Raw genomic sequence first — 27,519 nt, 5'->3', positions numbered from 1 at the left:
TGACTATTCTATGATTCTAAACTGTGATGTTGCCATAGATGCATCAGCAGAAAATGAGGTAAGAAGGGGCAGCTCCCTGAGAGACCACTTTGGATCTCTAGAACTGAAGCATTTGCTAAAGTTTATATGCAAATAAACCCTTTCTTAACTAAAAACAATAAACCTTCTTATATTCATAACTCTGAACTTCCATCTGTCTCTGATGAAGAGCTGATGGAGCAATGGTGTGTGTTCTGATAGCTGGATATAGTAACACTACATGCATATGGGTGTCTTGGTGTGTTGTAAACCTGTTTTATTACAGGTTTGCTGTGAAATCAAAGCACAGATAGAAAGGGGAGAGTTCCTGGAGAGAAGATGCTTTTCAGTGTTCAGCTGCAGTGAGAGGTGCTCTGCTGACGAGGTGCAGTGCTGGCACTTGCTTTGGCAGTAATCTGAGGTTTGGTATGTTCCTTTGCTAACTGCATGATGGTTTCTTGGAGCTGGGAAGCTGCGGTTTGGGTTTGAGATCTCCACATCCCCAAGGGAGATTGAGCCTAAGAATGACAAGTCAGAGGCACCCTGGTGTTAAGCTCAGGGTGGGAGCCCCATATATCACCCTTCAGTTTGGGAAGGGTTTTGTGCTTAGGTCCTTAAAGGTGTAGCTGCGAACAAGGGCTCCCTCTACATGCTGGACAGAGTGATGGAGCTGAAGTAGCTCAGCAAGTCCTCCACGGTGAAGTCCATGGCAATCCCTGACCCTGAGTAACAGCGCTGGATGAGTTCCTCAAACTCTTGGTACTGATGTATGAGCTCCTGCTCCATAGCGTGCCACACCACCTAGGAAAAACCAGACCATCAGCTCCCTTCATCACCCTGTGACAGCTATAAATGCGTTGGGGTCATCAACCCCCAAACATCACAGCATCACACATAGACCACACTCCAGTTACCGGCAAAAGGTTTTCCTCAGGGGAGAGATCCTTGTGGATTTTCCTGTAGAGGGTCTCAAGGGCTCTTTTCACTTCCTTGCCAGGGTATTTGTCAATGACCTTCCTCAGTTCCTGCTTGCTGTAGGCCAGTTGGAAGCTGACCTCTTCTTCCTTCACCCCTTGAGCCACACGGGCTTTCACCCCTTCAAAGAAGTTCTGGAAAGATAAGGAGACACTCAGTGGTGAGCTGCCCTAAGGTGGACTCCTGCATCGGGGCTGAAATCCGTTTCAGTTCCCTTCCCATGTCTAATTAAGTGGAAATGAGGCATTGGAGGTTGTTTGCCCTCCAGGAAAGCAGGGCATAGGGAACTTCACCAGTTCTCTTCCCTCCCTGCTCAGCAAGCAGCATCTCTAAGGGTTGCAGCACCATGGAGCAATGGGACTGCTGGGAAAATCACTTGTGTTCCTTTGTGCTTCACAGAGCTTTGCTCACTACAAAGCGCTCGGGGCCAGACGTGGGGCTGGGGAATTCCAGAGTCTGCTGAAGTCTAAAGCAAAACTCAGTTTCTCTTTGTTCCGCCAGGATATTGTGTGAAAGCAGGACAGGCTGTCCTGCAGCGAGGAGCACATCACACCCCAGGGATGGCTGCTGCTTGAGAGCTCAAGGCTATGCCAATCCCTAGGGATACAGACCTCAGCTAGCTTTCAGGAGAGTGCCAGGAGCAGTGCAGCTCCGGGGAAACTCAATGCTGACAAACATCTTCCTGCGTGAGCTTTTCAGGCACAGACTCTGTCAGGCTGGAAGGGGCCACAGGAGGTCTCTAGCGCAACCTCCTGCTCAAAGCAGCTTCAACACTGGATTCGAACGTGGATACCTGGGGGCACTTCTCAAGGTAGGTTTTAAAAACCTTTGAGGATAGAGACTGTGCATCCTCTCTGGGCAGGCTGTTTCAGTGCTCTGTTATCCTTCCAGTCATTCCTGCCTTCTATCTATCTGGAACCTTCCTTCTTATGTTTTCTGATGGTTGTCTCGTTCTGCTGGGCACCTCAGTAAGCTTCTAGTTTGGCTTGGAAGGAACCTTAAAACTCATCCAGTTCCAGCCCCCTACCGCAGGCAGGGACACCTTCTGCTAGAGCAGGTTGTTCCAAGCCCCTGTGTCCAACCTGGCCTTGAACACTGCCAGGGATGGGGCAGCCACAGCTTCTCTGGGCACCCTGTGCGAGCTTGGAAGGCTGTGCTTGTATTGTACTTGTATACAATCCAAGTATCCTTGTATGTTGCTTGCTTTCCTTTGTTGTGAGCAATGAAATGCTACTTTCCCTCGCAGAGGAAGAATTTGAAGCCATTAGCATAGCAGGGCTGCAGGTAGCATGAGACACAGAGCTGATCTTCCAGTCGAACCTACAAGATGTTTGACAGCAAAGCCTTGGAAACAAATTGAAAGTAACAGGCCCTATAAATAATTCAAGCTGATCTCAGTCTCTGAGACATCTTGTGCTGGTGAGAAGAGAGAAGGAGCGGAGCAAGGAGGGGTCTTGGGAGTACCCATCATCCCTAGGAAGAAGGGGATGTCTGTTTGAGTTAGCAAAGCCAGATGCTCTGAGCTCCGCTAACAAAGCAGCCTCTTGGGAAGTGTGAAACTGTATTAGACTGATTAGCCCAGGCAGCTGTGCGAGAGGAAACTACCAGATGCAGGCACGCAACTGGGAGTGGGGCCTGAGCAAGTCCTTATGCTGCTGCTGGGATGCAGGACTGGTACCAGCACCTGATGCTGCTGAGCCCTGTTCTTGCTGGGGCTGTGATGGAAACCCAGCACTAAGTGGTCAGAGGAGGTGTGGGAGCATTGGGCAAGTTATAATGAGCTAACATAATCCCAGAGTGGATCTGGGGAAGGGTGATCTGGGCACCAGTTACTTTGGGAATTGCCCTCTGAGACCATTTTACCCTGTACTCACACTGAGCTTCTCCAGTGGCTGGCCCAGGTATGTGATGACATACTTCTTCATGTGCTCGCTATATCTTTGTTTGGCTTCTATCTTCTTGTCCTCCAGGCAGTTGATCATCTTTTGGCACAGGAAGCAATGAATGTGGTGGAAATTTTCCATCATCACCATATCTGTGTTCACCTTCAGGTTTGCTGAGGACAGGCTATTGACTTAAAAGAAAGGAATAAATCTCAATCTCCCCTCTATCAATTTAAAGCCATTCCCCCTTGTGCCATCACTGCTTGCTCTTATAGAAAGCCCCTCTCCAGCTTTCTTGTCAGATCCCTTTAGGTACTGGAAGCTGCTCTAAGGTCTCCTGGAGCAGCTGCCTGCCTTGCTCTCCCAACCCTTCTCTTCCTACCAATACACCTAGGGGTTTTGAGGGAAGCTGTTCTTTGTCTGCTTCTGCTGCTCCCAAGACCTCTGAGCTTGTAAGAAGAGCAGTGTGTTCTGTAGGGAGGAGCTTCTCCATAGTGGGAAAGGAGAGGCTGACATTAGTTTCAAAGTTAAGCCATGCTTCAGCCCTGTCACAGCTGGGACCATCCTTGTGCATCAGATGCCATGCAACTGGCATGCCACACTGAAGGTGTCTGCTGCTCCCAAGTGAAGGCAGTTTCAGCTCCATGCAGTCCCCAGGAGGCTGGCAGCCTGCACATACCTTGCTCAGCTGATGCTGGTAGCTCCTGAAGCTGCAGCTATACATTAGATCTTAGGCAGAAGCGCTTCCCTGTGAGGATGCTGAGGTGCTGGCACAGGGTGCCCAGAGAAGCTGTGGCTGCCCCATCCCTGGCAGTGTTCAAGGCCAGGTTGGAGCAACCTGCCCTAGTGGAAGGTGTCCCTGCCCGTGGCAGGGGTTGGAGCTGGATGAGCTTTAAGGTCCCTTTCAGGCCAAACCAGTGTACTCACTGCTGCTGAAGACACTGCTGGCCAGCCTGAGGTGTGCTTTGTCCAGCTCCCCTCTCCGCTGAGCTGTCCTGAACACCTCCTCTGAGAAGCTCACAAACTCCTCGAAGCGGCTCACGGAGGGCAGGATCCCACCTTTCAGCTTGCTGGGCATCCTTGTCTCCTCAATCTCTTTGCACAAGGTCCCCTGGAAACAGCACACAAGACATGGCACTGTCAGATCTAGTGTGGCCCCAGCCTCATTTCAGAGGCACAGGCTGGACTTTCTCAATTTACAGTATTCCCTATGGGGAGACACATGAGCCTCTTTGAGGCTGGATGTGAAGCTGTGCTCGCTGCTCTCCTGGACCTGGTGTACCTGATCTCCCAGGCTGTGTAGGTCTTTGCTCAGACACAGTGCTGCAATCTCCCCATCCAGATGCCCACAGCTCCTAGGGCAGAGGTTTTCATCACTGCCCCTTCTCGCACTTCTCAGGCTGGTTTATGAGCAGATTTGCTGCTCCAGGTCTTGGCACAGGCACAGTTGATGTCAACATGTGGCTTCCCTTGACCTCAGTGGGCTTGGGGCCAGGTTCCTTGGCCAGTTCTGATGGAGAGCTTGTCTCCAGCCATCTGGCATGCTGCCCTCACTCTCACAGCCTCCTGGCCCTCTATATGAGGGAAACCCTTTGGTTTGAGCGCCCTTGTAAGATGAGATGCAGACAGTCCTTAGGTTTGTCCCACCTCACTCGGACACAGCCTGTGATGCTATGGGGCTCTAGTCCTCCCAAACCCAAAAGAGCAAGATCCCTGCCTCGCATATGGTTTATGTGTTATGTTATGTGCATTTCTTTCAGTCATGTTAGAAGTTTGGAAGATTCTGGAGGAGGTCAAACATCACCCTGATCTACTTTGGTTTACTCCTATTGATACTCACAATGCACTTGTTGAAGCTGTTCTTGGCCAGCAGCAGCATATTGCCCAGGATGGTGTTGAGGAAGGATGAGGGGAGAGCTGAGGAAGAGTCCCACATCTCAAAGATGGAGTCATTCAAGGTAACCAGGACTTGCAAGCAGCCAAATGGGTGAATCTTATTGCAGATATCTAGAAACCCCCTCAGCTCTGGTTCCAGGCAACAGAAGATCTCACTCAGCAGCCGGGTTGTAGCTTCTTCCAGTCTGGAAAACAAAAGGTAAGCAATTAAATGGAGAGGGCACTGGCCCTGTGGCCAGCTGCAGAGGCAAGGGCAAAGCTAAAGGAAGAATCAGAAGCCTTCTGTGTCACAGAGGAGGCTATTGATGCTTGGGTCATCAACTCTTCACTGTCCCTGCTTGCAGGAGGACACTGAGATGTCCCTGTTCTGCCAGCCAAATGAAAAAATCCAGTGTTTTTATGCTGCTATTTTTATAAGGTTTCTATTCCATAGTATATTTTCACTTTATGACCTTGCTAATAAGGAAATAAAACTGATCATGATTTCCATGAAACACAAGCCTCACTTTCTGATCCCCCTGCAGCAGAGCTGCTGCAGAGAGGCAAGATGAGCAGGCTCTACTCAGCCTTTCTGTGTACCCAGGTATGATGCTGGCCCAGGGTCCAAATCTGAGGCCACTTAGCAGACATCAGGATGGTCAAGAAGGAAATATCCCTCCATCAGTTCCTCTGGCTGTCCCTGCAGGACACTCCAGACTATCTCATCACCCACGTACTGGCTCCGGGGCTTGGTGCATGGAGGGTCTTCAGGAGATGCCGTGCTCTTTTCTCCCTTAGTGGCAGATGTCTGGAAAAAGGAATGGAGTGGGAATCATGATTTGTCTGCCCTCCCTCAGAGAGGAAAGCTGGAGATCTGGGTTTCAGTTTTGCTGTCTCATATTGGACTCCTGTGTTTGATAATAGAGGTCCTGTGATTTTGCTGGAGCTGTCAGTCATGTTCAACTGGGACTAGAGATGCCCTCAGGGTGCACCAAGGGAGGTTTAGATTGGATACCATGAAAAACTTGTCCTCCGAAAGAGTTATCAAGCATTGGAACAGGTTTTTCTGACCCAAATGATTCTATGATCAGGAGCTTTAAGCTTCTCCACTACTGACACCACGAGAGGACAAGAGCTCAGGTATCTGATAAAGGTAGGCAGCCACCCCCTCTGCCTGCTGTGACAAGCTCAGGGAAGGACTGGCTAATGCGACTGGAGAGGACACAATCCTCACACTTACCTCCAGGTCTGTAGCATCATGGCTTAGCTGGAAGAATTTCTCGATGAACTGCTGCTCTGTGGTGCAAAGGGGTTGTAGCTCTCTCAGTACCTGCTCCAGTATCTGCTTAGAAACCATTGAGCATGTTAGAAAACCCTTGGAGAGCACACTGAGGACCCTGGAGTAGATATCTATGTCCGTCTGATGTGACATCTAAGCCAGATCAACAGAGCATCTCTGCTACTGCTCCAGGTACACAGCACTGGAGGGAGGACTAGGTTACAGCACTGAACCCTTTAGAAAACCTCAGTTCCTTACCAGGATGATGTTTCCTTTGTCCGATGTGTGTTCCTGGCCCTCTCTGCTCCCAGGGAGACTCCATCGGAACTGCTGCCTGCTTCCCATCGGCTTCTCTAAGCTTTCCTGAAGACCTGCATATCGGTAGGTGGTGAGATATCTCCATCCCTTTTGCCCTTTCCATCTCCTTTGATCATTTTAACAGATCTAAATGTCTCTTTTATGTCTGATCTTGTGCGTGAATTGGCCTTTACCTGTTGGAATCAAATATAGGGGGGAAGAAGGTTTTGCTCTTGGCTTTTTATCTCCCTTCACATCTGTTTCTCTCTTTTTTCATCAGTTCTTTTTCTTTCACTGTCTATGATGCTTAGCCCTTTGCTTAGTCCTAACTCTGGAGGACTGGGGAGTTAAAAGTCTTAGATGATAAGAGCATAAATCAGCAGCAATGCCTGCAAGAGCTTCAGGAAAAATGTTTGTTGCTTAGTTTTGATGGTAAATTGCTCTGCAATAATATCCAGGCAGGGAAGAGGGCTGGCTTTTCTCAAGAAATAGCCTTTTAAACTGAGAAACACTCACCTGGAAATGAGTGCACTTCTCAAACATTACCAGGTTTTTTCCATAGTGTTTTCACTGGCTGCTTGGCTGAAGTGGAAAAGCTGACGGATTTCTTTGAAATGTGCATTAAAAAATACTATTACACTCACTGAAAGAAATCAGTGGGGAAACATCCAGATTATTTTCTAATTCATTCTAAAAACTGGCATCATTCCCCTTACAGAGGTCCAGGGTGAGTCAGGCCAGCACTCCATTCCTCATAACATCCAAAATACCCTTATGTGAGCCACTACTGCCTTTCCAAAGGGTTTTACCTTTGGCAAGGATTTGTTAGATGCCCTACATGCTGAATGAGATGAGGGATGACAGAAAGCCCTGCTTGCGACCTCAGCCTTGTTAAAACCACAGAGAAAACTAATGAGCTGCTTCATCATCTCTTTCCCACCTTTCTGCACTGGGTGATGATAATTTCACATCCTGGGAAGTGGCAAAAACCAGGAAATAGGAAAGAATTCCATGAGCCTATAAATGTTAGTGTGGAAAAGAGAATGGGAAAATGAGGAGAAAAGACTTAATTATTGGCTCATGATTAATTAAACATAGCCTGGGGTTTGCCTTTGAAACTCCTCGTACTGAAGGTAATAAATCATCAGGTGATGTATTTAGAAGCAATGGACATAAATAATCCTTTATGAGGGCAGGGAATCAACCCTCGGAACTCACTGCCAAGGTAATCGGGAGAAAAAAGAGGCAGGGAGAGCGAGCCTGGGATATTTCAAAGCAGGGATGAGGGATGTTATCAGGCGAGTGGCCTCGCAGCCTGGGCTGTCATCCACGCAGCCGCTCACCCCAACGAGCCGCAGAGCAGCTCAAACATGGGGAAAGACCTTGGATGAGGCTCCCGCAGAACTTCATCAAAGCCAAACCTGCACAAACAGCCTGAGAACTGCCCGTTCTGCAGGAAGATATTCCAGCTGGAATCTCTGAAGGTCCCCAGGAGCTGGGGGTGACCAGGATCGCATCAGTGCCCATTGCTGCACAGCTCCTTCTGCAAAAGGACATGTGCCTGCATTGCCAGGGTGCTGCTGACCCTGCAGTAGGTCCTTGAGCCACAAAGAAGTCGGCTTCCAAAGGGAGGTGATGCAGAAGGAGATGGGATGCTCTCCCTTCTGCTTTGTACTCAGAGTCCCAGAGGTGGGCAGGCAAACATCATCTGGTATCATCACAAGCCTTGGGGAAGGTGCCTTGGGGCTGAGCATCCCCAACCAAGCCTGGAGTTTCCTACCTGTCCCAGAGCTCACCCCAGGGAGCAAAGCAAAGTGCCAGCACATCCCAGCACCTGCAAAGCTAATCTCACCTCATCCCATGGCCATGGGAAAAAACCCAGCAAGAGGCAGACACCTCTGGGTGATTTATGGCAGCGCAGCAGCAGGCGTGTAGCCATCAAGGTGTCCTCCTACTGCTGCAATGGATTTCACGGACAATGGATTCTGTCCTGGGATTTTAATTACTCCCATTTCACAAGGCTCACATAGGCATTAAAGATAGACAAAGCACTGGAAGGAAACCACTGGTTTAACAGTTACAAAAGGGGATCAGGCAAACCTGGCTGCAGCAAGTGCCCTACCCCATCTTTCTCTTTATTCAATAAGCCTGTTTTCATCAAGGGCCTCTTTAAGAGCATTTCGCTCCCCTTGCAATGCCTCCCATTTTAACAGCTTTCTGAGCAGACCCAGCTGTCCTGAGGAGACAAACTTGTGTGAGACAAACATTTCCTATCGCCCAGCAGAATTCAAGTCCCTTGCTGGGAGCCCATCAGTCACTTTGCAAATAGGAACCAGCGCCTCTTTATCCTACCCGTAATCTTTGTTATTTCCTTCTGTTTAAATAGAAGCAATCACCCTTCTTCAGGAAATGCTGCTTGATCACATTATCTTATAAACCACATATCGGTGCTTGCTTCCCCACTGCTAATTCCCCAGGCTTGCTGCCAGTGTGTTCATTACCTCTTATCTGGAGCTCCAAGTTTTAAGTAAGAAAGAGCATGTTTTCCCAGGAAAAGCTGTGTCCAGGAGTGGAGAGAGGGGGGTGTGAGAGGAGCATTATCTTTTAACTATTTCTTTTACCCAATGTATCTGGTGAGGCAAACCTCTCTGCTGCACTGAATGCAAGAGCTGTGTGGTGAGGGAGGAGAGGACAGCAAAACACCCACATGTTCACCCTGCCCTTTATGACCAACTCTGAAACTGTGGTAGAGGGCCCTGGAAAGCTACAGAAGTGGAAATTGCCTGCAATGGTCTGATCCTGCAGCCTGGTGAGATTCCAGACAGCTCTCTCCAGATGCTTATGGCTGGGACTCCCTTACCACCCTTTGTATCCCACCAGAATGGCATGGTCTTCACCCCAGAAGACAAAGGATGGGTGAATATCAAGGCGGTGTGTTAGCTGGATGAGGGATGTACAATCATTGCTGCAAGTGCAGGAAGGCAGAACCGTTCCCCAGGATCCTTCAGCCATCAGCTTCCTTCCCTAGGCTTCAATCTCTGGCTCCAGGGTCTAGACACCAGTGATGAAGTAGGTGCAGAACTGGAAGAAGTCAGGAGAGTGCTATGATAGACTAAACACACTGTGCAAACTGGTTTTTGACATTCAAGTAGTTCCAAGCTAGCATGGAACTTTCCATTACAGTGCTTTGTTTTGCTGAAGGAAAATATGACTTCTGCAATAAAAAACTTCCAGAGGAGATAGATCAGTTTCTCTTTTTATCTTCAGAAACACCTGACTGGAATATTTTGAGTCAGATGCAGTGATTTCAGTTGAAATGATCACCTTGGGACAACACAGACCCACAGTCGGCTCACTGTGAAATCATTCTGCTCTCACAAATACCACTATGAATACACGCATGTCTCCAGGGACAGACCTGGTGCCATCTCTTTACAGGGAAACAGCGTATGAGGAGTCTGTGACCAGCTCTGCTTGCATGAAATGTGGACCAGGCATTAGCCAAGCAGTCCCATGTACCCATTTTTCACAGCTATCGCATCATTTCCGAATCCTACAAAGGGAAGGTGGATAAAAGCTACAGCTTGGAGAAGCAGTGAAACAAAACTGGGTAACCCACAGAGCCAGTGCTCTCACAAATACTGCCTGGTGTAAAGCAAAGTGAGCTTCGTCATACGCTGCCAATTGTAGAGCTAGTCCATGGAGGAAGAAGTAAATTCATAGCACAAAACCTGGGGAGAAACCTGCAATAGGGGATGATTCCCTACTTGCAAACAAATCACTGCTCAGCAGTGTAAGGGTTGTATTTACAAATCACTCACTTCCTTTTCTTCTTCCTAACAAGAAGGTTTTGGCTTGTTCAAAAAAGGCTTTGATTTCCCGGTCATAGAGTCTGCTGAGGTTCTGGGCATAGACCTGGGAAGGAGAGAAATGACCAAATGAAAGCAAAATGACCAAATTTCAGCATTTCAGACCTTTCCTTCCAACACAACATCTCCCACCGAGTCCCAGACTGCTTTCTGTCAAGAACAGAGAGGTCCAACCTCATGTGCACAAGTTGGCCTGACACTCTCCTAGAAGGGCCAGCTGCTGGAAGCTTGTGGGTTGTCTGGGTTAGGTGAAACCAAGATTTCATCATTAATTACCCACTTTGACTAATCTGTTCCCTGTGGATGATATGAAATATTTGTTCAGGATTCCAGCCATACCTTGGGGAGATCACAGAACAGAACTGGGTTTGCGTTCCTCAGCCAGGCCATGAGCGGGATGTAGGGCACCAGTTCCTCATGGTGGAGTGCATGGCTTGGTGCAGATGGCTTGTCTATGGGCTGAGCGAGAGCAGGGACCTGAGCATTGCCCTGAAGCAACAGAAACAGCAGTAGGAGTGAAACAGAGCATAGCCTTGAAAAGCTCTGTAATGTATTTGCTTTATAATCACCCTGAATTTAGAGTTCCGAATATGTTTGAGAAGCAAATTCAAAGGGTGAAGCAGAGCATCTGTGGTCACTTTGAGCTCCATATTTAGTCCCATATTCTGGGAACAATTCTGCACTCAGAGGAATGCCCAGGGTCTGGCAGTGCTGAGACTTGGCACCCACAGACTCAGAGTCATGTAGGTGAGACAGGAGCTCAGCAGGTTCAAAGCAGGTCCTGGTGGAGCAGCTTGCTCAGGGATGTGTCCAGTCAAGGTCTGAGAATCCCTGTGGCTGGAGATCCCAGAGCTCCCTGACATCACATCCCTTTCCAGTGTCAGTGCTTGAAAATATGTGAAACAACCTCTTTGGGGAGGCTCCTGGAGTCCCATCTCCGGGATGTTTCATCCCCTACACCACTGGTGCTATTCCACCACAACATTCAACTGTCCCAGAATTATGAGCTGCCATGTGAGGAGTGAAGCTCACCTGGAGCTCGAAGATGTTTGTAATGTGACTGATGAAAGAGCTCTCAAAGTTCTGCTTGAGTGTTTCAAACATGATCAGCTGCTCAGCCACAGACTGCAGCTTCCGATAACCTTAAGGGGAAAAAGAAGAGAGCATCACGGTATTGAGCAGCATCGCTCAGCACCCTGGCAAATAAGACAGGTCTTCAAGGAGGAAGTTCTGGGATAAATACTACTGCCCAAAAGCGAACAGAGGAGAAAAGATTTGCTGTTGTGGCCAAGCAAAGCATCCATCAGTTCAACCATGGGCAAGGCCAAACATCCAATCTCTTCTCAATACATGGGGTTTAATGCCTGGATGAAGTCCCTGTACACAGCAGGTCTCCAACACCACTCACAGTGGATGCTACTACAATGAACGATTGTTTTTTTCCATGCTCAAGGCATAGGGTGCCCAGCAAAGCTGTGGCTGCTCCATCCCTGGCAGTGCTCAAGGCCAGGTTGGATGGGGAATTTAGAGAAATTGTAGAGATCTTGCCATAAGTTTGCCTCAGCTCTAGCATATACTGGACCAGCCAGTGCCTGTCTAGAGGGAGGTGCCTGCAGTGCCTGGATGCATTTGAACTAATTCCTGGCTACATCCCCTCCAGCTCAGGAGAGGGCCCCTGCAGAGGCTGGACAGCAGGGAATGGTGCTACGTGTGCAGTACAGGTTGTGGATGAGCCAGTGGCTCTGCTGCCTGCAGACAGGAATCTCAGCTCTCTACTCACCAGGATGGATCTGGGTGTTCATGCAGAGAGATAAAGCCTCTGCTGCAGCAATGCAGGCTTTCACCCTGCTGGGGCTGGAAAGGTCTGCCTGGCTCAGAGCATCGCAGTGCTCCTTGCTGAGGTTGAGGTGGGTCTGAAAACAAAGCCAGAAGAGAACAGGTACAAGGACAGTCGGCTTCTTATCCCATCCAGAAGGTGCTAGCTTGGAATAGCCGAGTGATGCCAGGCTGCATGTGTCCATCAAATCACCGTGCTGCTCTGTCCCCACCAAAAGCAAAGGTCTGCACAGTAACAACTGCAGTGGTGGCCATGGAAGCCCTGGCAAACATCGGCTTGAGTTTCCAAACTCTGGGACCTCTGGGATCCTACTGCTAACAAAGTGGAGGGGATGAGAAAGCAAAAGCGACGGATACTGCAGCTTGAGCTGCTCAGGAAAGAAAAGGTCAATGGCACCGAGGTCCCTGTCAGCAGTGGAAGTGAGGATTAGCTGTGCTATTACAGCACGCTTCTTGCATTTATGGCATGTTATATTTGCAAATAATCTGCTTTCCCACATTCCCAGAGCTCATCAAGAGTCTTTCCACCGGCTGCGCTGTCCCTTGCGCCAGTGTCTCTGGCTAAGAGCTGCAGAGCAAGGCTTCTCTGGATGCTGAGACAGGCTGATGTGCACAAAGTCCACAGCTGATGGCAGACATTGGCCTAACAGTGAAGCTACCTTCAAGGATGGAGGGAAAGAGGAGAGAAAAGGAATGGGGAAAATCCTATTAAGTGGGAAGGGAAGGAACAAGGTCTGTGGACAAACGTCCCCAAATGGTTCTCCCATGGCAGATGTACAGTTTTCCTCAGGATCCACCCAGCATTCCCAAGGGTGAGCTTGCATACTCAGGCTCTAACTGCTGGTTAAGTGTTTGTCCATTTGTGGGTAATGATTATTGGCTATTGCATTGACTACTGATCATCTGCTAATGAGAGCTGGTTTTCTGTAGGACAAAGATAGAAACTGAAAGCTACCAAGTGAGGGGAGGAGGAAAGCCCTCAGTGACCATTGTTTCCCACAGGAAACCCCACAATCCAGACATGCCTGGAGTTCCAAGGCTGGGAGCATCTCAATGCTTTGGGTGCAAGGCAGCTGCTGCAGCAGCCTCTCAGGAAGAAGATCCCAAAGCTGACAGTGAAAGGTGGGCTGCAGCATCACAAGCGGAAGGTTGCAGAGCTGCATCTGGAAGTTCTTTGTCATTGCATCATTTGAGGCTAATCTTGCCCAGGAAAAGGACTTTCAGAGACCCTTCTTACAGCCCTGGACCACAGTGATGTCTGCTGCTGGTCTACCTGCACATCATGTCTGCTGCACATCATGTCTGCTGCTTGGTCTACCTGCAGTCCATCCCAGCTGCGTGGCCATCCCTACGTTATCAAGACAACAAAGTCCCTCATTTCTAGGCCAGAGAAGCTCAGCAGCCTTTGCAGACAGAGAATAGTTTTCAGAGTGTTTGAGGCTCGCTGGGAGCTTTTCCCAATGGATTCAACAGGCTGAAGGTTTATGTCTTTGCAAACCCACCTACCGTGAGGAAGAGGATCTCATCTATCAGCCTTGTCTTGTTGGAAACGATGCGATGTAGCAATGAGTTTTCCTGATGGATGTGGTCCATTTGCTGTTTCACACTTCCCAGTAACTCGTCGTAGATCTGCAAGGTCTCCTCCACTCTGGCCACCTCTGCCAGTGCCTCATCAATGTTGCTCATCAGCTGTGTCACCTGCTTCTCAGAAGAGATAATGGCTCTAAGGTTTGCCTGTGAAATGGAGAAACAGAGGCCTTCAGCACTGTAGCAGGGACTGGGCACCACCACTGAGAGGCAAATAGCCTGATGTTCACCCTCCCAAATCAAAGCAGAGATCCTCTCATTACAAAGTGCAAGATGCTGCTATAGTTGCATCAAGTGCCCTGCATCACTGCAACGTCAATGTCTTTGCACTTGACTAAACTCTACATCAGCAAGCATCTGCAGGTTCCAAGTGCTGTGGCATGACAAAACCCTTCCCTGAGCAAGGTGAACACTCAGGGGGCTTTCATCTGCCCCAGCAATGAGGTTACTGTGGAATTGCTGTGTAAATCAGTCTTTGCAGGTTGGGAGAGGGTACCAAGCCCTGCTGGCTTCTGCACCACTAGGAAAGCCCTAGGTGGGCACTACATGGAGTCTCCAAACCTCAATCCCCACAGCTGGTGAAGTCCCCTGAGGACCTGGGTATCCATCCCACAATACTTGTAAGGAAACATGCTGGCTTTGAGGCACTGGCCATTCCTGCCTGGCCCTAACACTTTGATGCAGACCATGGCCATGCCAAGCGCCTGTCACAGCATGTTTAGCATGGCTCCCGGCATCGCCACTGCTGCCAGGGTGTTACTCAGCTGAGCTGCTCTGGCAGGGGATTAATAAACAGTGAAATCATGCATGAGACACACACATAGATGTCTCTAATACAGGAACTGAAGGCACAATTTGCCTAGGGAGGTCTCAGGCATTTGCTTTGACGGGTGGTGGGGATAGATCAGCGTGTTAATGGCTGCTGACAAGCTGCACTAGAGATTAACTGCTTCCAAATGTTAATTGTATGGTTTTCAAGGCCTGTGAACCACGCCAGGCATCAAAGAACACAATCAATAGACACGGGCCTGGGAGGCTTCCAGACTGCCATTTTTGTCTCCATTAATAAAGCTATTAAAGAAGTTTGTCTTTTCTGATATTTCAATTATCTGATGCCTTTTTCTTTAAATGAAGAGCAACAGCAGAAGCGTCTGCACCCCCCAGTACAGCCCATGCTCAGCTCGTTGGTGGGACATGGACAGAGGAAGAGAAGCAAAGCCTTGTCAACTCAACTGTGGCTTGGACTGAGCCTGTGCTCAGAATTAGGAGTGTGCTGAAAGCACAGTAGATGCTGGACACCTACAACCCCCATGTGAAGGATTTTCTCTTCCTCAAGATCTACCAACATAGCTGTTGGGATGAAGATGAGCTGCAGCTCCAGCTCTGAAGGTGGAGGATAAGATGCTGGAGCAGTGCTAAGGTGCTTGTGAAATGCACAAGAGTCACTCTGCAGCACGTATCTGGACCAGGTAGGCTCGGTGTCACTGCAGAGCATCAGTTCCACTATCCTGTGACAAACACAGTGCACTCCTAGGAACGTGTGGGAGAAAGGACTGCGGGGAGTGGCTTCAGACGCAGGCAGATTCACAAAGCACCTGGCAAGGTTAAAGGAATTGTGTAGAAAAGCCTGATGTCACAGCAAACACAGCAAAGCATCTCTGTTGAAGCATAGAGATGAAACCACAACACTGCAAAGCGATGTAGCTTTCACAGGGAGCCCAGTGATGCCAGAGCAGGCTGAAGTTCACTTGCCAGCAGGCTCAGGGGTCAGATTTGAAGCAGGGTTTGCTAGCGCACACAGGTACTCATCTCTGAAAGCACCAGCGCTGCTAAGTGTGCTCCAACCGGCCGACAGAGGCCGGTGAGAGGGAGCTGGGAGGGAGCAAACCGCCCCGCTCCCGGACTGCTGCTTTCCAGCTGCACGCCAGGGACCTGGCCCCAGCTCCATGTTTTATTAACTGTTCCTAAGTCACAGCCATGAGCCTGTCGCTGCTGCACCCTCAGATTGTCTTGTTAGGGCTGAACAGACCCTTGGGGGGTGCCTGGAGCAAAGCATCACCGATGGCGCTGGGAGGGCACTCCAGAGAACCACCGCATGGGAAAGGGTAATAAGTGCCCTGCTGCCAGCAGCACAGAGCTGCCAGGCGCTGCCTGGGTGCCGGGATCCTGCAGGGATGCAGGAATACCAATGTGGAAATCAGAGCTCGCGGCCTCCCAGGCGCTGGGGCTGTGCTCTTCCTCCCTCTGAAATGGATAAGCGCTTCCTTGCTGCCAGTGCAGTGTTTGCCATCCCCAGAAGGGATGGGTTAACAGAGGGTGATTAGTGTTGGAGGAGGAGGACAAGGTGTCATCACTGGGATGTGTGGAAAACCATGTGAGTATATGCACACACTACTCTAACCTGCTGGTATTAATAACACTTAATATCATAGATTAAACCTTAGAAATAGAAACATCTCATTAATTTATCTGTATTAGCAATAAGTGACATTTATTCATTAGAGGGCATTAAAATAATGTATTCGGCAGTGCCTTTCATCTCAAATAACTTAATAGAGATTCATTAGTTGCTCTCATTGAGTATTTTACAGCTGGGAACAGTTGCAAAGTGTCTGTATGACTTGCCAGGAGCAAGCAGGAGCAGACCTCAGGAGTCTGGTTCTCCAGATTAACTACTAGGATTCCAAGTGTAGCAACTAATATATAAATACAGATTGGGAACACAGCAAATACTGCAGGTAAAGGAGGTTGGATTTAGGGGGTTTTGGGTTCTTCTATGGTTTAGGATATTCCCTTTGGCTTCCTTTTACCCCTTTGTTCTTCAGTTACCTGCCCATAAAATCCTAATAGCAGATATATTAGCTTAAGATAAATGCTCAAAGCAGCTACCTCATTATCTTGCTCCAGCACTCAAAGAATCAGCTTATCCTCTGCAGAAATGCAATAAAATATAGAAACTCTAATAAGGTAAATTGAGCTCTCCAGCCTGAAAATGATGTGTGCCTTCTCTGCTACGGTTTAGCTTTCACTTTTTATCCTTTTCCAGCTCTGTTTCATTTCCCCCTCTTTTCTTTCTCTCTAATTGCTGCTTTTCCTTCTGTAGGGATCGCTGCTGACCCTTTCCTTCCTTTCCAGACACCCCTATCTGTCAGACCACCCTGTCTGCTCTTCATCACCGCCCCCACTTTTTACATGCACTTTCATCCTCTCCTTCCCTACTCAGCAGCCTTTATCCTTCCTATCCAGATGAGGTTAAGGCTTTTTGGTTGAGTCACAGCCCTTGGTCCTCCCCCCTTACCTCATCCAGCACATGGAGGTCATTGCTCAGCTGCTCTGCAAAGGCCACAGAGTTGTTCACAAGGGGCTCATACTCCTCCATCAGCTTCAACACATCAGCAGCTTCCTTCGGTGTCATCTCCTGGTACATGTCGAGCTCCTCCTGGCTCTCAGCCTCTGCAGGGTCCTTCCGGGCTTTTGGGGGTCTTCGTCTCCCTGCAGGGGCAGGAGGAGATGGGGAGATGGCCAAAGCTTTCTATCTATGTCATTTTATTAGCCTTGCTAATATTAGCTCCATAGAGTCCAAGTGACACGAATCCAGTGGTCTCAGTTTGCTGTCAGTTTGAGTAAGATTATGTCATGAAGCAAAGAAAGATGTGTGTGGGATAGAGGATCAGCTTTGTAAGAGGGACAAAACGGACATCTGAAATGTAATCTGAGCTCTGCCTGTGTTTTTACTTGCTCACCTCTCTAGGACTCTGCATTGAGGCATGTTGATGTGTTCCTTATACAAAGCTGAGACAAATTTCAGAGATGAACAGGCTTCTTCTGATCAAATACACTGACAGTCATGTGTTGTAGAGTAAAATACATTTTTACATCCATTTCTATCCGTATTTCTTGTCTGGGGAATGTCACCAGGCAGGCAGCCAGTCTCCCCCAGCCTGACATTACCAACACTTTACTGCTCACCTTCCCCATTCCAGACAGCAGATACCATCTCTGGAGATAAGATAAATTGTCCATCTATTTGTCTTCCCAACCTAGCACTGGCAAGGGATGGATAAATCAGGTGGCTGTGCCTCCAGATACACAAAACATAGATCCTTGGGCTTCCCTCTCACTGGTACCCACCTCAGCCTCCCCCATCATCCCCATTCCTCCCACACCTCCCATATATGATAGTGATGATGCAAAAAACCCCAAACCCTGTGACAAGGAAACTAATTACCTTCTGCTGCACAGGGGGGGACATTCACAAAGGCGATAGAGCCACCCAGGTATTGGTGGCTCAGCATCCACAAGCATCCAATAAAGGTTTTCTTCTCATCTATGCTGCTGGTGGTCCACTTGTAAACCTTATCCAAGTGCAGATCAAAATCCAGGCTTGCCTAGATGTCAACAGTTCATTGCCACAACAATTAGACACCACTGAGCAGCTGGGTAGGATTAGAGAGGTGTGCTCATGGCACTGAGCAAATAATCATAGGCATGATAAAAGCACTCAGTATAAGGATGCCCAGCAATTCTGACCCTGGACATGGACACCCACAATGGGTCAGACCAGTGATCAACCGGCCCCAGTGTCCTAATCCAGCACACTGAGTTCTTTTCAGGTTATACAGCTCCCTCACCTTTTACTGCAGCTTGTGGGGATGAACACTGATGAATCTTGACAGTGGCCAGTGGCAGATGCATGGGAGAAAAGGATTCAAAGGGCAAGTTCAGAGTTACATTGCCTTCAGGATTCCCTGCCAGCTCCAGCAGCCCATGACCTGGCAGCTCGATGAGCCAGGGGTTGTATCTACAGCCCTGTGTTTAATACCCCTTGAAGGACCTCCTGTCCCTGATTTCCTCTAATGGCTTTTTGAACTTATTCATAGTGTTGGCTTCTACAGCATCCTGTGGCAATAAGCTCTGCAGTATAACAGTGTGCTGAACGAGAAAGCTCCAATCAACTGGAGTTAAGCATTTGGGGTAAGTGCAGCATACATCCTGCCTTCCTCTGCTGACATTCCCCTCTGCAACCCTCCTCCACCCTAACCTCAAACCTCTCTTTACTCAAGACACCCAGAAAATCCCATAAACAGCCTGCCACAAGCTCAGTCCTGAAACCTTCACTTTCATCCTCCTGCAATGCTTCACATTACATCTCCCAGCAGCCCCATTTCCCGGCAGGGAAAGGTCACCTGAGCTAACGGGAGCATGAGCTGGAATAAAAGCATCTTTTGAATTCCTCATGTTGTTTTCATCTCTATAAATGTCAATATTCCTACACCTACCTATGCCCAAAAGATGGAGTCTCATGGAGGGGGGAACCAGTCACAGGAGACTTTGGTTTTGCCACTATATGTGGTACATAGGTGGAGGTAATAAGGGAGGTTGCTGAATGAGGAACATCCCACAGAGAGAAACTCCTCCCTGCACCATCTCAGCAACTCTGCAGCACATCCTCATCTAGTCTCTTGGAGAACTTTAAAGTCACACTTATAATTATCGATACTAATCATCATAACAGACGTAGCATTGATGAGGATGGACGCAGTCCTATGAACTTTAAAGGTTGTTTTCCAATCACCCTGAGGCAATCCATCACACCCCGCATTGCTGTGCAGGCTCAGTAGCAGCCCCTGCAATGCCACAGAGCAGTGATGTCTGGGGAGGAATTTATGTGCTCGTGGTTTATAGCACGTCTGAGGAGGAGCTATTAAGGCAGGGAGGCATCTGTTAATCGCTTCATAAATATTAATACTGGTTTGGTCAAGGGAGCTGAGGCTTTAAGCACTGCTGGGCTTGCAGTGTCAGTACTTTGCTGGTGCCAGGGAACCAAAGGCTTCCCAGTGCACCAGAGCAGACCTGATGACCAAGCCCTTGCTGTGTGCACTGAATATTGGCTCACTAGATGGGGTTTGGCTGTAGTCAATGCTATCTGCTAAGCAACACGGGAGAGCTCTTGGTTTGATTGCCATGGACCTGCCAAGCCAACAGGGAGGGATTGTGCTGACTGGGTTGCACCGGGGAGCTTGCCTTGTGTAAGGTGTCCATGGTGGGACCCTGAGGGATGTCAACAGCCTGCTGCTTCAGCCTCTCCTCTGCCTGGGGCCTTGTGCAGCAGCTCCAGCTGGTGAGTAGACCCCATTTCCATAGAGTGGTTTGAAAGGGACCTTAAAGCTCACAGAGTTCCAACCCCTGCCATGGGCAGGGACACCTTCCACTAGAGCAGCTTGCTCCAAGCCCTTGTGCCCAACCTGGCCTTGAACACTGCCAGGGATGGGGCAGCCACAGCTTCTCTGGGCACCCTGTGCCAGCGCCTCAGCACCCTCACAGGGAAGAGCTTCTGCCTAAGATCTTTTAGGAATATCTTTAAGTATATTTTAGGAATGGTATGGACGATCCTGGCTGCCTGCTTTCAAGAAAGACAAATTCAGAGTGGAAGAGGCAAGGGAGAGGGCTCCAGGCCTGATGAAGGGAAAAGAGAAATGAATACAGAAGAGGAGCCTGGAGGTCAGTCTGCTTATCCTGCCAGAAGGAAGCTTAATAGGGGAGGTTGCTGCAGTCTAAAAATGTGTCTGCAAAAGAGAGGAGCTGCCTAACCTACAGGACAGCCATGGCACAGGTGCAAACAGGGATGATGCAGGCAGGATTGCAGGCTGGGAGTCATTAAAAGCCTTTAGGCATTGGGACAACCAAGTTCTCCATTTGCATCCCTGGAGGGGGGGTTCAAAAGTACACCAGACAGAGTGTGACCAGTTTATGGGATGGCAAATGGGGGGAAAGGACTGCAAATCCTGGAGGTATCTTCTAATCCTGACTCCAGAGGAGCCAAAGCCGTTTATAAGACTTGGTGTAGCCCAGCTTATCTGCTAGAAGAAAGGCCAGGCAGAATGAAAGCTTGTCCTTCTTTGTGTACAGGACGATGTAAGACAACAAGATATCAGTTCAGCTCTACCCATAGTGTGAAGATGCCCTGCACACCTGCAGTTGCGATTTTGCTTCCAGAAAGGCTGTGCAGATGTACTTTATTTGTCCTGGATGAAGAAGTGAAAAGCTGTTCTTTTCCTCATTTATTTCTATGCTTGTGCAAACCCAGGCAGTTCGCCAGAGTCCCCGGAACATTCTCATTAGTAACAAAACTAATTATACCAACTTTAAGGATGCTCTGCCAGCCCCAGCGGCAGCAAGAGAGTGTCTTGTCCATGCTTTCTTTCCCCAAAAAAACCTTTGTGTCACCCTAAAAGCACAGCCTCACCCTAACTCCAGCCCCCCTATAATCCTCCTTTCAGTAGATGTCTCCATTTAAGCTGTAAATACCCCATGCAAATGTCTGTCAAGAAGCTTTGTCAACAGGGATCGACAGATGGGCCTGAATGTGCTCTGCAAATGCTGGAGACCTGACAAGAGCAGTGCTTTGCAGCCCGTCTCTCCAGCCTCTGAGGGCTGCTGCACAGAGCTCCAGGAGGTGCTCTGCCTGAGGAATACTGGGAGTTTGCCCACCACTGTTGATGGAAGCTGTGTCCAGGCAGTGGTCACCCACCCACTGCTCACCCTGGTCAGGTATTTGGCCAGTGTGCTGTTTCCTAGCTTAGAGAGGGATGGTGCAGGAGGAAGGCAGCCCTCAGCATCCTAGGCAGAGGCATCTTATCTTCATAACCGTATCTCTCCCACCCCCAAGATCAGTTCAGCCCTTTGCCACAGAAGGAAAATCGATCCTACCTCATCCAGAGTCTTGCCATCTACCAGCTTCAGCTCTGCTAAAGGCCACCTGTAGGCTTCCTTGTACTGCTCTCCTCGGTCTACCTTGACCTTCACCAGAAACAGCTGCATTGGGCTGCAGGTGCTCACTGAAGATGAGGGACAGGAGAAAAACAACAGAAACAACCCACAGTATTATTGTTAGCCCAGTACACAACAGCTCAGTGTGAGCAGGCAGGTACAGAGGGACACGCGGGCACTGAATTTGCATTGTGACTGTATGGAAAGATACTGCAGGTTTCCTACTGACTTGTCTCTTCACTGAGTATTTACCTATGGGAAGTGCTCTCCAGGATTTAACCCAGAGCACTTTGAAATCTATGGATGGATTCCCAGTAATTTCAATGAGTTTTAAACCATTGTGCTCTGTACAAGGCACAAGAAATACTTCAGCAAGATCCAAATGTGAAGGGAAGAGGTCACCCTTGTGCAATAAGACACATGTGTTGCATACTGTATTGCTGGCCCAAAGTGGTCCAAAACAACCCCACTGTGATACCTACACAGACATACCCCATCAAAAATCAGTTCCAGTTCCAATTCGCTTACAGTCACCTCTTGGTTAATCTGGAGGTGCTCACTGTACATCATTCTGGCTATTATATCATCGCCCATATGAGCTAGATACCTCCAGAAAGCTGACACAGACTGTTCCAGGGGTAACTCTTGTGCTTTAGATGCTATTTATAGGCTACATCATCCCTTGGGGATATTTCTCCTGCCCTCCACTGATGACTAAGGAAGCTGAAGTGCATCATTTAGGTCAAACATGATGGGTAAGGCTGTAGAAATGAATCCTACAGTAGGTGACTGCACTGTCTAGAAGGTCATCGGCAGGAAAGCCTCTGTCCCTGTAAGTTTGTCCAAAAAAATCCATGCTAACTGCTTCTCAGGAGTGACGGAGCAGCTGGAAAAGCATAGACCAAAGGAGATGGAAAATTCCCCAAACAACTTGCACTTTGGATCCTAATCAAATAAGATCCTGAAGTGTCTGAGTACCATTAAAACTCTCATCAAAGCTACAGAGACAGAATGAGGCTGTAATGCTGTGTCATGTTAGAATGGTTTGCTGCTGACCTCTAATGACAGATTCGATGTAAATGGTGAAAATTAATGACCTGACATTGATGGAAGCCTCAGCTCTCTCCAGTCAGCTAAAGACCATCCAACATTCAAGAGGGAATTTGTGCTTTTGTTGCCAGTTCTTGACATACTACAGTGCCATGGCACAGCTCCTCTCTTTGGATAAAGATTTCCTTCATTTAAAGTACAGCATTCCAGTAGTGTCCTACCTCTTCTCCCAGATGAGGAAAAGAGCCATCAGAGACCAAGCCAGACAAGAGCTGCAAGAAACCTTCCTGAGTTTGCAACTAAACCCGCTGTGCAGTCCCCCTGGGGTTCTCACCCACAACACACAGAATGGACATCTTCTTCCTCTTCTCTGTCTTCCAGACACGAGCAGTTTCCAGCAGCCTCTCTTTCTGTGGGTGGAACACGCCTTGTTCCCGATAGCTCCAAAGAGAAGCCATGGTGGGACCTGAACGCAAGTGGTACCCACGTGTGCCTCCTGCTGATGCTCGTGGTCACCTCCTGTGAAACACAGACAGGCTGGAGAGGGGATCTGCAGGCAGTGGCACATCACTAAAATCAATCACCCCCACAGGGGTTTATCTCTGTTGTCTTGCAGACACTATGAGGGCTAAGTAACTGCTCTAGATTAGAGGTCAGAAGGGTCTGAATTCCTGCCCAGTAAGGCCGCAATCAACCACACAGGTTTCACATGCTTGCAGACTCATTACCAAATCACGATTAAGAGCAAACAGCTAAACTCCCAAAGAGACCCTCTATCTCCTGCTCTTTTTAGCTTCCCTGGCTCCAAGCTAATCAGCTAATTAACCTGAGAAGGGAATAACACAGAGGAAAAGGGAAGCCCAAGTGTGGTCTCAGTTTCTGGGGCTGAGCCCTTCCTGCAGCTTGCCATGCTCATGGTCCCTGGCTATATGTGTGTCCCATGGAAATGTGTGTGCCCTCACAGCCAAGTTCTGCAGCCAGTGCAAGCTTTTGGTTTCATAGCTAAGAGGATGAGCTAAGAGGAAATGAACCCAAACTTCTTCTCCCCCTCGTTCGGCTTATGTAGCTGGACATGCTTCTCTACAGCTTGAGAACGGTTGTGATGTGCAGGACTAAGTCACCAAAGGAAACATCAGCATCCAGCTTTAATCCTTTCCTATTTTGTGAGAGTACCATGACCTCCACTTCACAGAAGAGGAAAGAAAGCAACCTAATGAAGAGGATCTCTCCTTGCTGCCTCCTTACAGGCAATGCTCAAAGCATTTTGGGGTCTCAGTCCTGTCCCTGAGTCCAGCCCACACAGAGCAAGGGAGATCGCGAGTGCAGCCTTTTGATAGCTCAACAAGCTCAGCTCAGTGCTAGGCTGGAATGAGACAACCTTGAGGTATTAAAACACTGATTCAGATCAACCCAATGGAAGGACAGGGTTTAAGTCACCGTAGCAGAAGCAGTGCTTTTAGCAAGAACAAAAAAAAGTTTGTTTTGGTCACAAACTGTTCTTTTTAAAGCACAATATTCTCATGGAAAGCTCTCACACAACTTCCTAGCCAGACCTAAAGACTCGTGGATGTGTTTAGGTAAGAGCAACCCAGCACTATCAGGGTGGAGATGGCAGTTCATGTCCTGTACATCATGTCTAAACACCCAGCAGTTTGCAGCAGAGCCTTTGATGTAGGTGGCAAGGAAATGAGAAAGTGGCTATGAGTGAAACATCTAATGCAAGTATTTTAGTAAGAATTAGGGATAAATAAAAACACAGGCTGCAGGAAAATAATAACATTTAGAAGGGGCGCTTAGAATGTTTGCAAATAGAGATGGATTGTTATTGAAATTTACTCCTTGCTCTGCAGTGAGCAGAGGCAAATGAAACCTTCAGCAGCTCCCTCCCCGCGGTGTCGGGGCTTTCAGCACAGCCATGTAGGTAATGAGCTTGAAATCACATCTGCAATTAGTTAAACTAATATTTAACTGTCTGTGACCAAGAAAACATAAATAAGAAGAGAAATTTACCGCTAAGAAGCTTCTGTCTCTGCAGCATCTCTTTGAGGGCAGTCCCTCACCGGGTTATCTTGGTTTCTCCATCCCTGTCAGCTTTTCAGTCTCTGATGGTATTCACCTCCAGAGGCAGGATGGCAGCCTGAAGCCCTGGCCATCTGCACTGCTCTTGCTTTTGAACCCACTAATTCATTTCTAATAGCACTTGAGCAACAGCTACAGGAAAATGATTGAAAGCCAAAGTAATAGAGGGCTCAGAGCTCCCTGAGAAGTTAATGCAGGAAGCACAATACTTCCCACAAATGTAATTGAAAAGCTGCCTGCAGTGGAGTCAGTAAACACACACACACACACACACACACACACACACACACACCCCATCTTCTAGAGACAACCTGTGAGACTTCAGGATCTCAGGGAAGCCTTCCTGAAGCTTTCCAAGGTGCCCATCACCCGTGCAGGCAGCTGCCAGTGAGGATCAGAGCCTTAGTGAAAGGAAGAGCATTCAAAGACTTTACCAAAGGTGTCTCGCTGAGGATAAATTACAGGATTTCAGTCGCAAGAAGCCTTCGAACAGGAAACTGTTGGTAAAATGAAGGCTTTAAGTGACAAACAGGAAGCCTGAAGGACCTGAGTGAAGCCTGTGGGCAGCCAGCTTGAGGTCAGGGCAGGAAATCTCTCGTGCAAACGCTGCAGAGATCAGGTGCAGCGCCGGAGCAGCAGGGGATGGAGTGGGGTCTGACTGAAAGTGAAGTAAAACTGCTCCCCATTTCCTCGTTGTTTTGTTAAAGAGTCAGAAGGGTGAGCAGAGAACAGCTGTGGTTCAGCCTCTAGCCAGATGTTATGTCCCTTTAACAAAGGGTCTCAGAAACCTCTAAGAGCTTTTAGGGTCTCACAGGATGCTAATGGCGCAGTATGTGCCCTCATTAAGCAAGATGCATAATCATGATGCATAAATTCATAGAATCACAGACCAGTTTGGGTTGGAAGGGACCTTGAAGCTCACCCAGTTCCAACCCCTGCCACAGATTGCGTCCAACCCCGTGTTCCAGTGGGGCCACAACAGATCACTGGTTGGGTTGGTGAGGTGGGGGAGACTCCAAGTTAACCCCCTGGGGTCAGGTCTGGCTGCCAAACACATCTGAGTAAAGCTGTGCCTACATGCCTGCTATGTTTGGTGCCTTGGAACAGCAACTTGCTTAATTTGTGAGCTTCAAGGACATTACGTGCACTCTGGAGGGTAAATTAGATGGGACAAGCACTATGGAAGCAAGAAAAATAAGATCACTCTGCACAGCAGGACTGCATTAACGCAGTATCATTTACTGCAAGACAGTAAGGATGTGATGCCAGGGATTCCATTCATGATTTCATGTTATTTCAGTTAACTCGACCTTTTTAACCTCTTCTCACTCACGGAGCAGGTTTCCCTCTCCTCCAGCCAGCTGTGCCTGTCTTCATTATCATTCATGGGCATTGCAGGGAGCACAAGCAGGGAATATCTCCTTGCACAAAATACCTTGCGTGAACTCGGTTGATCTTGGTCCAGACGCCAGCCTGGCACACAAGCCCTGCTTCCACTGGGAGCAAGGAGGGGGTTTTAAGACCATCCTGCTTGGCTAATAGAAAAACTCAGGAATGACACAGGAAAAGAGGAGTTCCTATAAGATTTCTGGCTTTATTCCGGCGTTCCCGGAGCCCACAGAATGCTTTGTAGTGCTGCAGTCTCAGCCACCAGCGCCCAGACAGATGATTTCCCTTGAGTCTCATGGCTGGTGTCAACAGTAAGGAGTCAAAGCTTGTATTCAAAGCAGAGCCTGGCCTTCGGAGGGCTGGGGAAGGAAAAATCCCAAGCAAGCCTTGAAAAAGGCAGCCTTTGCTGGCATGTTCCTCCCTGCATCTGCAACCAGAGTGAAGCAGCTGCAAGAGGGATGCAAATGACCCATTAATCTCAATTGCTGCAAGCTCATAATCCTAATGGATGACTTTTTCAAATACAGGGGTGTTTTTAGCAGTTCTCATGCAAAGGGAAATTAGGAAATCGGGTGTACAAATGAGCTAATAAAGAGAAGGGAAATACAAGCGTGGAAGTGCAGTGTGCCTCACATTGATTTATCCACCCAGTTCCAAATGCGGTAATAACGGGAGTATTTTAACCTTCAGGCTGCAGGAATGAAACCCATATACAGTTTGGAGTCTGTGATTGCCATTCCCTGACCGAGATTAGCAATCTGCAGTAGTTTGCTTTTCTCTTCCTTCCCAAAACAGGGAACAGAAAACTGCTTTTGCCTCAGGCACAGCAGAGAATTTAAGCTATTTAATTTTCTGCCGCAGGGATTTGTAGTCCTGATTTGATGTTGAATCTTATTTTTGGTGCTTAAACAGCCTGAATTCCCTAAATACCCAATCATTTCAGCGTTTAATGTCTGGCCTCTGCCATTCCAAGGAAAACAGGGGTGGCAACCAGGACTTCTCAGGAAGCACTTGCCCAGGACCATTAGATGGTCAGATATACGGACAATGCTGCTTCAAAAAAAGAGCAGAGGGTCCCAAACCTTCTCCTTGCTCCTACTATCGATTTCTTCAGCCTCCTTGCTGCATATGAAGAATAAATCCCCCTTTGCCTTACACCAGCAGCAGTGTGGGATATATACACCCATCAGGCACAATGGCTGCTGCCCCATAGACCAGTTATGCCACAGAGGAATGGGGAAAGGCTTAGCACAGGAATTTTCACTGTAAGTTAAGGCCGAGATAACAGTGATAGATTAGGACAAGGCAAATGCAAGAAAAGAGTCGCCTTGTCCTTGTCCTTATCGTGGCTTCCCATGTTTAATGTCTGGAGGCAGTTGTGGCTCATGTTGAAGGGCAAGCAGCAATGCTGGTGCACAGTGGGTGCTGTTTTCTGCCCTCTCCTTTCCCCAGGAAGCTGCCCCAGTGGGGGAACTCTAGGTGTTATAAGAGAGACACTTGTGAGACAGAGAAAAGGTGAGAGCTGAACAAACACTTTATTTGATGGTTTCCCCTTTTTGCCTTTCCTCTCCCCAGGACCAAACCTTAAGGATTTCAAGAGATCCACATCCTG

General features: G+C 48.5%; 2 protein-coding genes and 1 long non-coding RNA gene across 4 annotated transcripts in view; 2 read left to right on the top strand and 1 right to left on the bottom strand.

The window, feature by feature from the left end:
* The window catches only part of LOC133265390 (uncharacterized), a 396,645-nt gene that overhangs the window by 89,083 nt on the left and 280,043 nt on the right, over positions 1 to 27,519 (top strand). The gene's annotated exons all lie outside the window — the stretch shown is intronic.
* LOC133265377 (uncharacterized) overlaps positions 1 to 27,519 on the top strand; it is a 192,805-nt gene that overhangs the window by 43,641 nt on the left and 121,645 nt on the right. The window lies entirely within an intron of this gene.
* On the bottom strand, positions 662 to 22,949 carry LOC133265368 (exocyst complex component 1-like). Of its 2 annotated transcripts, none has more exons than XM_061445815.1 (17): positions 22,774 to 22,949; positions 21,330 to 21,457; positions 17,848 to 18,007; positions 16,918 to 17,111; positions 13,539 to 13,766; positions 11,977 to 12,109; positions 11,229 to 11,338; positions 10,536 to 10,685; positions 10,149 to 10,242; positions 6,289 to 6,401; positions 5,992 to 6,096; positions 5,489 to 5,559; positions 4,717 to 4,957; positions 3,804 to 3,987; positions 2,868 to 3,067; positions 933 to 1,127; positions 662 to 819 (listed from the first exon to the last, which is right to left on the bottom strand). In XM_061445815.1, the coding sequence occupies exons 1-17, from the start codon at positions 22,895 to 22,897 to the stop codon at positions 664 to 666; spliced, it is 2,586 nt and encodes an 861-aa protein (XP_061301799.1). In that variant the 5' UTR covers positions 22,898 to 22,949; the 3' UTR covers positions 662 to 663. The 2 variants fall into 2 exon arrangements, with proteins under 2 accessions (XP_061301799.1, XP_061301800.1); XM_061445816.1 differs by having other exon boundaries at positions 5,992 to 6,093.

The sequence above is a fragment of the Pezoporus flaviventris genome, unplaced genomic scaffold (genome assembly GCF_033815535.1).
Source record: "Pezoporus flaviventris isolate CSIRO_AGI_PZ_B2104156 unplaced genomic scaffold, CSIRO_AGI_Pfla_v1 ptg000005l, whole genome shotgun sequence".
Classification (NCBI taxonomy): Eukaryota; Metazoa; Chordata; class Aves; order Psittaciformes; family Psittacidae; genus Pezoporus; species Pezoporus flaviventris.
The sequence above is the reverse complement of the archived record's forward strand: the minus strand, read 5'-3'. Positions and strand labels throughout refer to the sequence as shown.